The sequence below is a fragment of the Vulpes vulpes genome, unplaced genomic scaffold, assembly GCF_048418805.1.
Source record: "Vulpes vulpes isolate BD-2025 unplaced genomic scaffold, VulVul3 u000000652, whole genome shotgun sequence".
In the NCBI taxonomy this organism is placed as follows: domain Eukaryota; kingdom Metazoa; phylum Chordata; class Mammalia; order Carnivora; family Canidae; genus Vulpes; species Vulpes vulpes.
The window spans coordinates 1,036,056-1,052,481 of record NW_027325771.1 but is presented as its reverse complement, the minus strand read 5'-3'; the positions used below and the strand labels follow the sequence as shown (position 1 = coordinate 1,052,481).

Genomic DNA, 16,426 nt, shown 5'->3' with positions numbered 1-16,426 from the left:
TTTGCAGGCCGCATTCAGTTTCCGGGACACATCCTCCTTCATGTGTGTGTGGGGGAGCTCGTCTGTACACTTAAATCTTTAAAATGTAAAAACCATTTTAAGCTCCATGGCCACGTAACAGCAGACAGAGGCCACATAGGGTTTGCCGACCCTGGATCTAGATCAAACTTTGTGCATTTGGTCTCTAAATCATGTCTTCTTTCTTCTCCCTTCTTAGCGGAGAGCCTGCAGGTTGCCGTGAAGGCCTCACAAGCGGGTGATGCTCGCCCATCACCTGAGGAGGGTTCTGCAGAACCTGCGGTGACAGATGCACAGGGTCCTCCCGTGGAGCCAGGATCGTCTCCAGCCTGTAAGTGAAAGTTCGGGCCTCGCCCCTGAGCCTGAACACAACCTCTGGAACACACAGTGGTCGTGTGAAATGAAGGCAACGGCTCTGTCCCTATTTGCAGGAGACTGGATGCATTTTTTTTTTTTTTTTAATGAGAGAAAACCTGAGACCAGATAGGCTCTGGCCTGACTTACCTAGATCATGACTCTGGTGTTCCAAGCATGGAGATTCCGAGAACAGTCAGCTGGTGGGTCTGCTGCTCTCTTATCCAGGCAAGCTTCATTACCATCCCAACCCCGACCCTGCCTCATTTTTTTTTTTTTTTGATAAAACTTACGGAATAGTTTGGAATATGGTTTTGAAAGAATTTTTAAACTTTGGATTTATTTATTTTTTTAAAATGGGTCCCTGCAGTTCACTAAAGAGCAAGTCCTTTGGCTTAATCTCAGAGGCATCCACCGAGCAAACATAACCCAGAAAACTAGAATCTTAAAACATCCCCACAGACACGCAGTTGGGTGGTGTGATTAAAGGCAGAAGTGCCAGAAAATTCTTGATCTTTGTCATCATACATTTTAATTCACTAAAGGCACCGTGTCCAGTATATTTTAAAATACGGAAAAATGTCACGTAGGGAATTAGGTGACTTCTCGGAACCTAATGATGTTGCATGTATGAGCTGAATACTTAATTTCCTACAGGTTTCTGAGAGAAGAGCATAAAAGCATATTTTTCATTGTATTTGGGTGATAAAAACCTCGACTTCCACCAGCCTGTATTAGACACAAGACAAAACATCTTTATTATCCAGGGATTGGAGGCTTAAGTGGTCTCTGAATCGCTTAAACAGCATCCCTGGGTCAACTGAGACACAAGGAGGCCATGCAGTTTTAAGACTGTACTTTTTTGAGATGAGCTCTAATAATTATTTTGTCCTCTCAAATTCTGCTTTATCCAGTCCTGCATTTGTATTTTCAGAAAGTGCACACATGTTTTTCGTTTTGATGCAGCCCAGACTCCTCAGGGGAGTTGTGCTGCCCTGGGTGATTTCCTTTTAAAAGGAGAAATGCATTATGCCATCAAGAGAGGGAGTTCCTTCTATAAATACACCCCGGGGATCCGCTCCCTCCGCCTCACCCCGGGGACAGCTGGGGAGGCTCCGCTTGGCCCCTGCAGCTGCTCAGAGCACACGGCTGCACCTTCCCTCCCTCCAGACCAGGCAGCGAGGTTCTCCTCGTCTGTACCATGTCCCCCATGATCGGGAGAGGCCCCAGGGACACCCGTGACTCGGGTCAAAACCATCAAGAGGCTGTTTGCAGTGCCTTGACCCCAGGATTCATGGACGAGCAGGGGCGGGTTGACATGGTCCTGTTCCCCCGAAGGCCTCTTCCTTTCTGGGCTAACCCTGGTGCCCCCAAGGGTTGGATTCTCTTATTAAGGTTAGTGGGGGCAAAAGACTAATATTCCTTAAATGAGAGTCTGTACCTGACTGGGCCAGTTATTTAACTTTCAGGACTGGGTCCTTCTAAGTCAAGCCCAATATGGCAATATGAAGCCATAGACCAAGCGAAACCTCCCCTGAGTAGTCCTCAGTGTTACCTGGTCAGGTGCATGAGTATAATCTAGTCCTTCAAAAGTCCTGGAGATCTGAAACTGAATAAGGAACAGAGGGATCTGATCCCTTGGCTCACCATCAACTCCTTTGCCCGTTTGATGGTCTCCATTGCCATGGAGTGGGGAGGAGGGCGAGAGCGACAATGGCTAATGCTGTGGTGATGCCGTGGGTATCTCTCTGAGAAGTAAGTATAATACCCAGCAGCGGAACCGCATTTCGAGCAACAGAGACATTTTTTTTTTAATCAGATTTTTTTAAAGATTTTATTTATTTATTTATTCATGAAAGAGAGAGAGAGGCAGAGACCCAGGCAGAGGGAGAAGCAGGCTCCATGCAGGGAACCTGATGTGGGACTCGATCCTGGGTCTCCAGGGTCACGCCCTGGGCTGAAGGCAGACGCCAAACCGCTGAGCCACCCAGGGATCCCCAGATGCATTTCTATAAAAATGTCTCTTCACTGTAAGTGAGAACCGTTGACCGGCTTGGGCAAAATTGACCTGATTTTCAGCTGATAAAATCTGAAGCTGTTAACCGTTTAAACAGAAAAGTTTTTTGTGATAGAAGTGGCCTTTGGAAACCCCACTTCCATGGGGAGAAGAAGTCTTCCCTCCATCAGAGATGGCACCGTGTGTCACAGAGCAAGTGCTCGCTAGGGCCCTGTTTGAACGTGGTTCCAATAACAGTCTGGGTGTGAAAGTGCTTTGGGGAATCTAGTTTAAATCATCGTAAGGCGAGCATAGCGTATGACTTACCTGAGGTCACGTGGGCACAGAAGTAAAATCGCACCAGCAGAGATTTGACGATTTAAACAGCAGAGATTAATCGATGTCTGGTACTTAAAAAAAATATTTCTGGACTAGAAATATCTCTGCATTTCACAGGTCGGACATACAGATTTCAAAAGTCGTTGTGGATCTAGAGGATGAGCAAGTATTGTGAGGGGGGGGGGAAAAACACTCGGACGTCGTCTTTATAAAGCTATTTGGAGGTGGGGACGGGCTCCTCTTTGCAGGACCGAGAGCTCCTCCCGGATGAGCCGTCTGGGCCCTACTTAGAGGGGTGCTCGGCTCCCGTCGTTGGGTCCGTGCTCCTCTGCACAGTCAGCCGCCCCTGCCCGGCCACCGGGGAGCCTTTCGCCGAGCCATCTCCTTAGACCTGGCTCTGCCCGCCCTTGCTCGGGCCCCACAGTGTCTGTTTTCAGTGTCCTCCTCCCCACTGGCTTTTCCCTAGCTAGCAAGCATGGGATGTAGCGTCTGCCCTCCCTGCATCACCAACATCACAGGGAGGCCCTGTCCGCAAGAAAGAAAAATGAAAAGATGGGCGATGCCACCCGCCAGCTTGGTATCGACTAGCGTGTAAGCTCCCCGAGGGCAGGGACTCCACACTCTGCACTGCGTCTGCCCCTCGTGTGAGGCTGTGTCGTACGCGTGATTTTGTGTCTCTTATCTCGAAATACGTGTCAGCTGTGTACGTGTACAAACTACGTGCGCTGGCTGACATTTGATGATGTCCTTTCTGTTTCTGTCTCGATGGCGTGCTTGCAGCACTAGTCACAGAAGGGACAGGAGGAAGAGGCTGTTGGGATGTGGATCCTGGCCCCCAGGGTGTGGGAACCGACTTGGCGGTCTCTGATGCAGGGGAGAAGGTATTGTGAACCAATTTGCTAGTAAATGGCACCCGTTGCTCTGTGTTGTGATGTGACCCCAGGCCCCGGTCTGTCCCGAGCCGCGAGGGGTCGGGAGCCTTCTCCGCAGCTGTTCTCCGTGTCCGTGCTCTGCTTTGGTCTTTCTAACCTTCAAGTCCCTCAAGATGTTCTCGCTCTTCCTGGATCATGTAGGTGTACGCCAAGAAACGGTTTAAAAGTCATTAAAAGGATTTAAAACCTGAATGTGTGTGTGTCTGCGCACTCTTACTTCTGGTCTCGCTTCTGCTCCCGTCCCTGCAAGGCTTCCACCCGCTGCCCTTGGCCCCGCTTGGGGACGCAGCCCTGGCGTTCGGTGGCGCTAAAGTGGCAGCAACGGTGTTGCCCCAGGCCCCTGTGGCTGCTCTACCTTCTCTTACCTTCATTTCCCTGTCTCCACTCACATTGTCACCTGCTTTTTTTTTTTTTTTTTTAAGATTTTATTTATTTATTCATAGAGAGGCAGAGACCCAGGCAGAGGGAGAAGCAGGCTCCATGCAGGGAGCCTGATGCGGGACTTGATCCCGGGACTCCAGGATCATGGCCTGGGCTGAAGGCGGCGCTAAACCGCTGAGCCACCCGGGCTGCCTTTTTTTTTTTTTTTTTTTTTTTTTTGTGACACTTTTAATCAACCTGATTTTGGCTTGGGGCTAATAGGTTCCAAAACGCCTTTTTTTTTTTTTCTTGGACATAGTTTTCAAGTGACACTCACTTAAACACTAAATGCATGAAACTTCCTGTTCACTTCCAATGAAGCCAGGATGTCAGAAATTGGGAATGAGAATATGATCCTGGGAGGTGGCTGCTTGGCCTCCCCAGGCTTGGCTGGATCTCAGGAGTTTCAGCTTTATCAAAAATCGTATTAGGCACATTACCAGATACCAGTATGTGCTAACGTGGAAAAATGACATGCCGTCTATTTAGGAGATGACTTATATAGTATATGTTCTTGCATATATTGCATATGACTGAGACACCCGGTCCAAAGATTTTTTTTTTCTGGGGGGATGATTTTATTTCTTTTTTTATATAACTTTATTTTTTTATTGGTGTTCAGTTTGCCAACATATAGAATAACACTCAGTCCAAAGAGTTTTAAAAACCCAAAGCAAATGTGGCTGTGATTTAGTTTTGCTTTGTTTTTTTTTTTAAAAAAAACTTCATAGGCCAAGGTAAAAATAGGAATGCAATATTTTACTCTGCTTACTCTGACTGTAAGCTTTCTGACTTGTTGCTTCTTTAAAACGTTCCTACTTTGGTCATCCCTTTCAGCGCAGACTTCATTTTTCTGTCTGAAGCTTCCAGCTGCCTTTGTCCTAGAGGAAGAGAGGCGGGGAAGGAGGGCTGGTTAGTTAGTAATAGGCTTTTCTTGAATGGAAATCCTGGTGGCTCCCACCCCTAAGGTCTTTTTTCTTCCATCATGGGGTCAAAGGTAAGTGAAATCTGAGAGGTGTGGGTTCCCGCCTACCTGGAAGAATTTTAATAAGGCATTTGAGGAAATGAACTGACAGGGCAGGGATCACCTGAAATCAAACATTAAAAAAAAAAAAAAGGCATGTGATGGGTATTTTGTCATTAGCTTCCCCACTAAGGTAAGGTCTTAAAAATTTTGTTTTTTTTTTTTTCTGAAAGAGTCTTAAAAATCTGTGCTGCAGCCGGCAAAGTCCCTGGGGTGTCAGTCACCATCACCAGCTGCAGCCCTGCACAGGCACCACAAGGGGGAGGGCCAGCTCCACGAAAAGTAGGACACTACACAGCTCAGGCTTGTATCAGGCTTCGTGGTTCTTGGGAGTAAGTAATCACGTGTGGCGTAATCCAACCCCTCTCTGTGTTTCTAATTTGTACAGAGCATAAAAATTCTACAGCATACGATTTTCTTATTACAAAGGTAATGAGGGACAGAACCACCAGGGCAGAGAGAACTCTAGAACTCGCTAGAGGATGGGGGGCCATCCCCGGTATGGTGGAGGGGGGCCATGGCTGGACTCCAGACTTCACCTCCCTTTCCATCCTTTGTCCTTCCTGTGTAGGAGGTTCTGCTCAATAAGGAAACCTTCGATGGGCGGTATGGGAGGAGGGTGGGCAGGGAAGAAGGGAGCTGGCCATCTCCTCAAAGCGTCACCGGCCTAAACTAATGGAACAAGCCCAGAGTTACCGGAGAACATGACCAGAGCTGTTTCTCGTGGGTTCGATTTAAAGCTCCTCAGATACAGGCCACAGCATCCTGGGGACTACAGGCTCTAGGAAGGCAGGGAACCCGACGGCCTCCCCCAGCAGCAGGCGGCGAGCACGCAGCAGGTCCACACTGTTCGTCTATAGGACGGAGTGTGAGCATCCGTCAGATGCTGGGTGTCCTTGTTAAATTTGCAGACACGGCATTAAACACACGTAAGAAGTCCTGCTACTCATTGGCGTCCATCCCAGTGAAAGAAGACAGACAATAAATGAATAGACAAGTGTTCGATTCAATTCTAGAAACTGGAAATCCTCACTGTCCACATGTGTCTCTAGTGTGCGCACCAGGGAGACAAAGAATGAAACCTAGACCCCCTCCCCCCGGAGCAGATGGTCTCCAGCCTCGCTCAAGGCCTCTGCTGGTCGAGCTTTTCCTAAAGGCAATCACAGATGCGTCCAGTGGCCTCTGAGTAGGATCCAGGAGGGCAGGCCAGCGACGTGCTGGCCCCTGGGCCACCCCTGGGTCTGGGTTTCCTCTCCTGACCACTGGCTTTTTGGGCTTTGTGAATCTTGGACACGGAGATGGGAGCTAGAAGTCAGGCACGGTGTTCTCTAGCTTCCAAATCTGGCCTCCAGGATGTAGGGAGCCAACCTGGCCTGGGGGCCAACTTCACTCTGGTCACAGAGAGCACAGTTGACAGTGTGGTTTCCACAAGGTAAATATTGTCACTTGCTGAGAGAGTGCAGAGCTTCCCCACTGTCATCCCGTGTTGTTTTTTAAAGGGATGTTTGGGTGAAAAGTCGCCCTGCTCCTCAAATACAGAATTTGTACAGATGGAGGCTCTCCTGGGGGTGGGGGTGGGGTGTGTTTAATTCTGTAGGCTTTGCTTTCTGGAGGGAAAGAGGGTCTATAGAAGAGTTTTGAGGCAGTGAATTGATGTACCTGAGGTCGTACGTTTTGGAACACTAGGTGCGGCTTTTCGAAAGTAGAACCGTTATTCATTTTCTTATTTTTTTACGTATTTTAGGTGGAATATAGAAGTTTCACGGTTTCTTCACAGTCAGAGGTGAGCTATATACACTTGAAATATATCATCATCCTCTCTTTATTTTTGAATAATGAATGCTTTTTCAAGAATTTGACTCTTTACAACCTTACCTTCCAGATTATACAAGCGATCCAGAATTTAACCCGACTCCTCTATAGCCTTCAGGTAATTGTGCTCCTCTAATCTTTTTTTTTTTTTTTTTAAGATTTTATTTATTCAAGACAGAGAGAGAGAGAGGCAGAGACATGGGCAGAGGGAGAAGCAGGCTCCATACAGGGAACCCAATGTGGGACTCAATCCCGGGTTTCCAGGATCATGTCCTGGGCTGCAGGCAGTGCTAAACCGCTGGGCCATTGGGGTTGCCTTTTTTTAAAAATATTTTAGCTCCTCTAATCTTTGACCTTGCAAATGTTTCTTGTAACGCAATTAATTTTATTAGATGATTCCCAGACATTAAAAATTAGAGCATTTGAGAAGTAGCGAATGATCTTAAAGGATGCCAGTTCCCAAAGCGTAACCCCGCTAGTTGCCTAGAACTTCACCTGGTATTGTAATCACCAGGCAACATGACTACTTTTTATACCATTCTTCTCTGAAACCATAAAACAGTTCATATCTTTAAAAAATATTAATGACTATGATTTGGCTTGAAGTTTACAGTGAAGCTCTTAGGTGACTATAGCATGACTTCACATTTTCTGGTGAAAACTTAAATTCACACCTGAACTTTCACTTTCTCATATGGACTTGGGCCTTTAGGGCAGTAAAGTAATTAATGTGTTCCTTCATTCTTTTGTTTGTTCATCCACCCAACATTTATTGAGCACGCTTTCCATGCTGGGCGCTATGCTGAGGGCTGAGCACAGAAAGGCCGATGGGCTACAATGCCTACCATTGAATGGCTCACTCTCTTTCAAGGAAAGACAGGCATAAAAGTTGTGCTTGCATTTAGGATTACAGGGTTGGATGATCCCTTAGTTCATGCACAAGAAAGGCCAAATACATGAATTGCTCAACTTATAGATTAAAAACATTTTAATGCTATCAAAGCAATATTAGTGTTAAATATAAATTGGTAGGAAAATTTGAGGATGTAAGTAAATATAACAGCTGGTGATTCTACAGAGAGAATTACTATTGTTATGTTGGTATATGTCCCAGTTGTTTTTTTTTTTTAAGATTTCATTTATTTTTTATTTTTTAAAAAATATTTTATTTATTTATTCATGAGAGAGAGAGAGAGAGAGAAGCAGACACAGGCAGAGGGAGAAGCAGGCTCCCTGCGGGGATCCCGACGCGGGACTCGATCCTGGGACTCCAGGATCACGCCCTGGTATGAAGGTGGTATTAAACCTCTGAGCCACCCGGGCTGCCCTATTTATTTTAGAGAGAACTTGAGTGAGGGGAGGGGCAAAGAGACGGAAAGATAGATTCTCAAGCAGACTCCACACCAAGTGTGGAGCGCAATGTGAGGCTTGATCCCACAACCCTGAGATCATGACTTGAGCCAAAATCAAGATTGGGTGCCGAATCACCTGAGCCACCCAGGGGCTCCTCCCTCCAGTTTTTTTAGAATCCTTTTATATACACTCTAACAATGTACTTTTGTACGTGTTCAGCTATTACTCTAGCACGATTTTTGGTGGCTGTATAATATTCAAGTCTGTGGAACTTGCCGAGTTCTTCAAAACTACACCTCTGTATTAAGTCTGTTAGATATTCCTGTACACTAATCTCTTTGAACATAGCTGAGTGTTTCCTTGGGATAAGTCACTAGGATTATTTTTTTTTTTTTAGATTTTTAATAGATATTACCCAAAAAATCAAACTCATCAACATCCCTCTCTCTTCCTCAATTTGAAAATAGGTCAAGGTATCCAGTTACCTTAATTTTCATTTCTGTGGTTACTGTCGAAACTAAACTCCTCCCCCTCCCATAATGGTTTATTAGCCATTCATACTCCATCTCTTATACTTCTTGGATATTAAAAAAAAATAAAGTCTGACTTTAAGTTTTCACCAGAAAACAATGTAAAGTCATGCTACATTTGATATTTTCTTATTTATACTTTGCATCAAGACTTCTTTCTTTTATGCCTTATTGATCATCTGCCTATTGCTCTCATACAAGTATCTTAAAAATTAAAGTTTTTGATTATATTTGAATATAGGGCAGTGATAATCTCCTCTTAATCTTTTTCTATGCTTATTTCTATATTCATAAGAGATTTCAATCACTCTGACAGGTTTCTTACCTTCCTATTAGGACTGATAAATTAAAATTTCCTATTTATGAATGAAATTGGAGAGAATTGTCACTTTTGCAGTAATTAGTCCTCTTGTTGGAGAACATGCTGTTGGTCATCTCTTAGATAAAAGGAAGCTGTTTTGGTTAAACAGTTCTATTCTTTGGACTATTCCTGATAGAAAGTTAAAATTTGAAAGTAGTTATATTATAGCTCGTCTTCAATACTTACATCAATTTGATTTTCTTGGCTTTTACTTCGTCTTACTTCTGGAAACATATTAAGTAATTGTGGCAGTAGCAAGCATCCTTGTCTTGTACAAGATCTAACAGGAATACCTTTGATGTCTGACATTAAACATGCTGGCCTGGAATAGATGTTCTTAGAGTTGATTTATCATAGGATCAAACATTCTTTCTTTTACATTTTAACTGAGAAATGGGTATAGTTTGAGCATAGTTCATTAACTTTTGGGAGATGAAAACATTGATTATCCCAGCTTGTGTTGCCTGATGAAAACACTCACAGGTCGTGTCTCTTCAGTGTTGACTGCCATGCTTTGTGGCCGCAGGGTTCAGAAAAGCTCCCCTAAATGACCTAATTTTTGCAACACATGAGATTGAAGGGAGGTATCGAATTCTACAGTAGATTCTCTTAACCACGACTTTTGAGCTGGTATGAGGACATGGGCTCTGGAAGATGTCTTTTCATGGAGTATTCATCCCTTTTGAAGCTGAATCCCTTATTTTTAATGTGTGTGGTTTTTTTTTTTTTGTGCTTACCTTTGTTTTTTGTTTTTTTTTAGTAAATTAATTTTTATTGGTGTTCAATTTACCAACATACAGAATAACACCCAGTGCTCATCCCGTCAAGTGTCCCCCTCAGTGCCCATCACCCATTCCCCCCCACCCCCCGCCCTCCTCCCCTTCCACCACCCCTAGTTTGTTTCCCAGAGTTAGGAGTCTTTATGTTCGTGTCTCCCTTCCTGATATTTAATGTGTTTTTTAAATTATTTTTTATTGGAGTTTAGTTTGCCAACATATAGCATAACCCCCAGTGCTCATCCCATCCAGTGCCCCCTCAGTGCCCATCACCCAGTCACCCCAACCCCCCGCCCACCTCCCTTTCCACTACCCCTTGTTCATTTCCTAGAGTTAGGAGTCTCTCATGTTCCGTCACCCTCTCTGATATTTCCCACTCATTTTTCTCTCCTTTCCCCTTTATTCCCTTTCACTATTTTTTATATTCCCCAAATGAATGAGACCATATAATGTTTGTCCTTCTCTTATTGACTTATTTCACTCAGCATAATGCCCTGCAATTCTATCCACATTGAAGCAAATGGTGGGTATTTGCCATTTCTAATGGCTGAGGAATATTCCATCGTATACATAGACCACGTCTTCTTTATCCATTCATCTTTCGATGGACACCAAGGCTCCTTCCACAGTTTGGCTGTTGTGGACATTGCTGCTGTGAACATCGGGGTGCAGGTGTCCCGGCGTTTCATTGCATCTGTATCTTTAGGGTAAATCCCCAGCAGTGCAATTGCTGGGTCGTAGGGCAGATCTATTTTTAACTCTTTGAGGAACCTCCACATAGTTTTCCAGAGTGGCTGCACCAGTTCACATTCCCACCAACAGTGCAGGAGGGTTCTTTCTCCACATCCTCTCCAACATTTGCTGTTTCCTGCCTTGTTAATTTTCCCCATTCTCACTGGTGTGAGGTGGTATCTCATTGTGGTTTTGATCTGTATTTCCCTGATGGCCAATGATGCGGAGCATGGCTTGTTGGCCATGTCTGTGTCTTCCTCCGTGAGATTTCTGTTCATGTCTTCTGCCCATTTCATGATTGGATTGTTTGTTTCTTTGCTGTTGAGTTTCATAAGTTCTTTATAGATCTTGGAAACTAGCCCTTGATCTGATACGTCATTTGCACATATCTTCTCCCATCTGTAGGTTGTCTTGTAGTTTTGTTGACTGTTTCTTTTGCTGTCAAAAGCTTTTTATCCTGATGAAGTCCCAATAGTTCATTTTTCCTTTTGTTTCTCTTGCCTTCATGGATGTATCTTGCAAGAAGTTGCTGTGGCCGAGTTCAAAATGGGTGTTGCCTGTGTTCTCCTCTAGGATTTTGATGGACTCTTGTCTCACATTTAGATCTTTCATCCATTTTGAGTGTATCTTTGTGTCTGGTGTCAGAGAATGGTCCAGTTTCATTCTTCTACATGTGGGTGTCCAATTTTCCCTGCACCATTTATTGAAGAGACTGTCCTTTATCCAGTGGATGGTCTTTCCTCCTTTGTCGAATATTAGTTGACCATAGAGTTGAGGGTCCACTTCTGGATTCTCTATTCTGTTCCATTGATCTCTGTGTCTGTGTTTGTGCCAGGACCACACTGTCTTGATGACCACAGCTTTGTAGTACAACCTGAAATCCGGCATTGTGATGCCCCCGGATCTGGTTTTCTTTTTCAATATTCCCCTGGCTACTCGGGGTCTTTTCTGATTCCACACAAATCTTAGGATGATTTGTTCCAACTCTCTGAAGAAAGTCCATGGTATTTTGATAGGGATTGCACTGAATGTGTATATTACCCTGGGTAGCATGGACATTTTCACAATATTCCTCCAATCCATGAGCATGGAATATTTTTCCATCTCTTTTGTCTTCTCCATTTCTTTCAGAAGTGTTCTGTAGTTTTTAGGGTATAGATCCTTTACCTCTTTGGTTAGGTTAATTCCTGGGTATCTTATGCTTTTGGGTGCAATTGTAAATGGGATTGACTCCTTAATTTCTCTTTCTTCAGTCTCATCGTTAGTGTATAGAAATGCCACTGACTTCTGGGCATTGATTTTGTATCCTGCCACACTGCCAAATTGCTGTATGAGTTCTAGCAATCTTGGGGTTGGAGGCTTTTGGGTTTTCTATGTACAGTATCATATCATCTGTGAAGACGGAGAGCTTGACTTCTTCTTTGCCAATTTGAATTCCTTTTATTTCTTTTTGTTGCCTGATTGCTGAGGCTAGGACTTGCAGTACTATGTTGAATAGCAGTGGTGAGAGTGGACATCCCTGTCTTGTTCCTGATCTTAGGGGAAAGGCTCTCAGTGTTTCCCCATTGAGAATGAATGATATTTGCTGTAGGCTTTTCATAGATGGCTTTTAAAATGCTGAGGAATGTTCTCTCTATGCCTACACTCTGAAGAGTTTTGATCAGGAATGAATGAAGCTGAATCTCTTATGCACGACTACAGTTTTTACATAAGCATTTTCAAATCAGATGAAAATGAAATTTGATCCCTGTATGAGGAGAGCAGAGATAGAGATGAGGTGTATGGGGAAGGTGGAAAGGAGAAGACAAAGGTTGAGAGAGCAAATTGTGAGTTTTCCTAAATTTGAAAAGGAAGTGCCATTCTCTTTCCTAAATATAAGTACCAAGGGTAAGTGTGGAAATGAATATCCGATCTTGAGTCCGTGTCTGTGCGGTCTCATCTCACATGTTAGGTAGACATGAAGAATGCTTCGTGGTGGCACTTGATTGGCCTCTTGTAAACTTTTCATGAGTGTTGTCTTTTCCCATGGTAGTTTTGGTATACAGAATGCTGGATTTTTGTTTGTTTTGCTGTACCAACGCCCTTGAAACTTATTAGAATTAATAAATGTTTAGTCTACAGTTTGCTCTAGCCAAGTCAGAGTCCTGAATGGTTTATTATTTATGTGCCAATTATTTCATATTTAAAGATAATTAGTATCTATTCCCAATGATAGTCACTCTTCTCCATAACTGCTTAAAGACCTTAATTCATGTGGATTTTGAAACTTCTAAAAGTAAGTTTTCAAATTTAAAGACAGGAATTTTATTTCAAGAGGCTCCCACAAATACGTTTTGGTATTTTATTCCACGACAAGTACCAATTTAAAATTTGCTTGAGTTCTTTAACCTTCAGAAATACAGGGAACTGTTGATCTAACAAAGAACTACTAGGGAAATCCCCATCTTCCCAGCATCTGTTACATGGATAGTTTTAAAAATTCTTAGGAAAGAAAAATGTGAATTTATCCCTAGGAGAGTAATAATTTCTCATAACGAGTCCAAACGCACATACATACCCAGTATGTGGCCATTTTTAATTTGTCCCTTTTGTGCATCTTTGTGCTTCAAATGGGAACCTACAAAATGAAAAGCTTCCAAGGGCATTCACAGAGATTTTTTTTTTTTTTTTTTTTTTTTGGTTTTGTGGACTCCTTCCAAATCTTGGCAATTATTTCCTATGATGCTGCCAAACTTTTCATAGGCAGATACCGTAACTCCAAATGTTTTTTTAATCTGGTTGGTAATGTCCTCTGGGCTTTAGAGTATCTATGTTCCCTTAATCATTCCAGCCTCCTGTTAGCAATCTATTAAACAAATGAATTTCAGCTTAGGATTTTATGTATGACCTTCCTGCTATGATACAAAGAAATAGCAGTAACAAGATCACTTTACCACTTACATATCTCCTAAGTAGGAAATTAACGGCTATCCTTGGGTATTATATTATAAAAAGATTATTTACCAAAAGTCTCCAAGTGGTTGACTGTTATTCTTATGTTTTTGTGTATGTGATGTAGCTTAAGTAGTTTCTGGTTTGGGACTCCAAGAAAGGATACTACCAAGCTTATGTAGAATCTTAAGTTCTCATGAATTATTGAGTGGAGAGACCTCAGAGAATGAGACATGGGAGAGGAATGTAGTCTTGTGAATTTATGTACTGAATTCTTATTCAAAAGACCTGCTTAGATATTACGCAACAACCAGCAAAAGAAAAAAACCCACATTTCCAAAAGAGGGGATGAGTGTTGCTTTTGTGCTTTTTTGCTTTTATATATTCACTCCCGAGCCACACTGGGAAGGCATCCTAGGGAACGGGGCTGAGTGCAGCCAGAGGGCCGAGGCCAGCCTCTGGAGATCCCCGAGGAGGAGGAGGATGGAGCCACCCAGCGGCACCCATCCGGTCCCGCGGGGGGGGGCGTCCGGGGGTGGCCCCGCAGCCACGGTGGTGTCCCTCTTGCCCCGCAGGCCGCGCTGACCATCCAGGACAGCCACATCCAGGTGCAAAGGCTGTTGCTGCAGCAGGCCGGCCAGCCAGCGTCCCAAGAGGAGCACGGCGAGCTGGCGAGGCAGCGGGAGGAGCTGGCCGCCCTGCCCAGGCTCCAGTGGCAGCTGCAGCAGGAGCGGCGGCGCGGCCAGCGCGCCTGGGAGCAGCAGCAGCGCGAGCAGGAGGCCAGGGCCTGCCGGCTGCGGGAGCGCGAGCAGGGCTGCCGCGGCCGTGAGGAGCTGCTGCTCAGGGCCCGCGGGGAGCTGGACCGGCAGCTGCGGGAGCACCGGCAGGACCTGGAGCGGCTACGGGAGGGCCAGCGCCTGGTGGAGAGGGCGAGGGCCCGCACGCGCGCCCAGCACAGCCTGCTGCGTGGCCCGAGGCCCGGGCGCCAGAGCAGCCTGCCCGCGGCCTTGCCTCCAGGCAGCGGTGAGGTACGGCCAGGCGCCTCGGGGACAGCCAGGGACAGCTGGGGACGCCGCCCAGCACGCGCCTTCATGCCACTGCCAGGCGCCCCCGGGGGCCCACGTGCGGGCGGCCCGACCTGGACCCAGCCGTCACCAGTGCATGCATCTTACTTGCAGGGGGCAAGGAAAGGGGTTAGGAAGCTGGGTCTGCTGGGTCAGGGGCTGGCTGCACCCAGAGGCCCTGCCCCAAGGGACGGGGCACGGGGGGCGACCTCCAGCGAGGCCCAGCTGCCTCCCTGCGAGCACGCCTCTCTCGCACCAGAGGGGCGACGGCTTCACTTGTGCCAGTCGTCAGTTTGGGATACGCGTACCCTTTGGCAGGTCAATGAGCAATTTTTTTTTAAAGATTTTATTTATTATCCACGAGAGACACACAGAGAGAGGCAGAGACATAGGCAGAGGGAGAAGCAGGCTCCATGCAGGGAGCCCGATGTGGGACTCGACCCCGGGACCCTGGGGTCACGACCTGGGCCATAGGCAGATGCTCAACCATCCAGCCACCCAGGTGTCCCAGGTCAATGAGCTGTTAATGTGCATCTGTAGGTACTGAATTTAGCAAGTACAACCCTACTCTGTTAACTAACCATAGTTAACATGAGTGTCCTAGTTAGAGGCCGGGCGGGACATTAAAACCTTTCTAAAGATTGTGTTCCACTTGTATCCCTTCTTTTCACGTTTGACAGACAGTTCCACGCACCCCAGGAGTTTACTTTGCTGCGCTCTGAGCATATAGATGCTTTTTCCTGATAACACGTAAAGTTGTAAAACTTGATAAGATGATAAGGAAGATCTGCGTTGTATCAGATTTTCCTTTTGAGTTGGCTAAATTTCATTTATTGCAAATACCTCATGCCTGTATTTTCAGCATTTTATGTAGCAAAAATGAAAATGCTGCTTTCAAAGTGGAAACACTTTGGTGGTAGAGAGCACGACTCCTAGGTTTTGGGGTGGTTTTCTTTTATGGCTTTTGTTTTGTTTTTAAAGATAAGCTAGACACAGCGAGTTGAAGTTTTGGTGCTAGCTCATTAAAAGGGGAGGAGTATGATAGTCTTATTAGAAATCTTGATTGCTGAAACTATTAGAAACAAATATTTATAAAACTGGCACAAGTGGCTGGAGAAATTATTGTATTTTTTTCTGTATTTTCTTACACAGGTGATGGAACTTAATCGATCCGAGAGCTTGTGTCATGAAAATTCATTCTTCATTAATGAAGCTTTAGTACAAATGTCACTTAACACTTACAACAAATCAACTCCATCAGGTGTCCACCAGGAAGCCACTTATCCCCAGAATATAGCTAATTCGGACTTGGTAAGGACTAGTGAAAGTCCCGTAGACCTCCAGTTGGACATTTCTCAGCCCTTGGATGTCAACCACGAACTGTGGACAGCCGCTGGATCCTGTCATCAGATACCCCCTCTCCATGAAAGCAGCAAGGATTCTTGTAAAAATGGTAATTAACACTTTACGCATCATCTGTGTAGTTTCAGCAAGAAGCTGTTTCTCTGAATGGTTGGCTCTTCTTCGGAGCAAATCAAAGCGAGTCCTAGAATGGGAATAAATCGGTTCTCGTGAGCTGGAGTTTGTGGCATCAAGTTCTTCGGTGAAGTCTGGGGCCGTCTTCTAGGAAAGTCAGAAAACGTGGTTAGAGGGTTTGAGGGTGCCACCAAGATATAAGAACCAGATGGGGTTTTCTGTGGGTTAATCTGTGGGTTAAATGATAAATATCAAATTGCTTCAGTTTTAAGGGAAGGTTATTCCTTTTTGTAGACTCTACTGCATTC

At 45.0% G+C, this 16,426-nt stretch overlaps 1 protein-coding gene across 8 annotated transcripts in view; it reads left to right on the top strand.

Moving 5' to 3' along the window:
- Positions 1 to 16,426, top strand: part of ARHGEF28 (Rho guanine nucleotide exchange factor 28) — a 300,222-nt gene that overhangs the window by 257,017 nt on the left and 26,779 nt on the right. For all 8 annotated transcript variants that reach the window (XM_072745376.1, XM_072745372.1, XM_072745371.1 and 5 more), the window contains 6 exons: positions 218 to 349; positions 3,488 to 3,588; positions 6,828 to 6,866; positions 6,966 to 7,013; positions 14,154 to 14,606; positions 15,795 to 16,095. In XM_072745376.1, the coding sequence (XP_072601477.1) occupies positions 218 to 349; positions 3,488 to 3,588; positions 6,828 to 6,866; positions 6,966 to 7,013; positions 14,154 to 14,606; positions 15,795 to 16,095 (1,074 nt within the window). The remainder of the gene's footprint in view (positions 1 to 217; positions 350 to 3,487; positions 3,589 to 6,827; positions 6,867 to 6,965; positions 7,014 to 14,153; positions 14,607 to 15,794; positions 16,096 to 16,426) is intronic.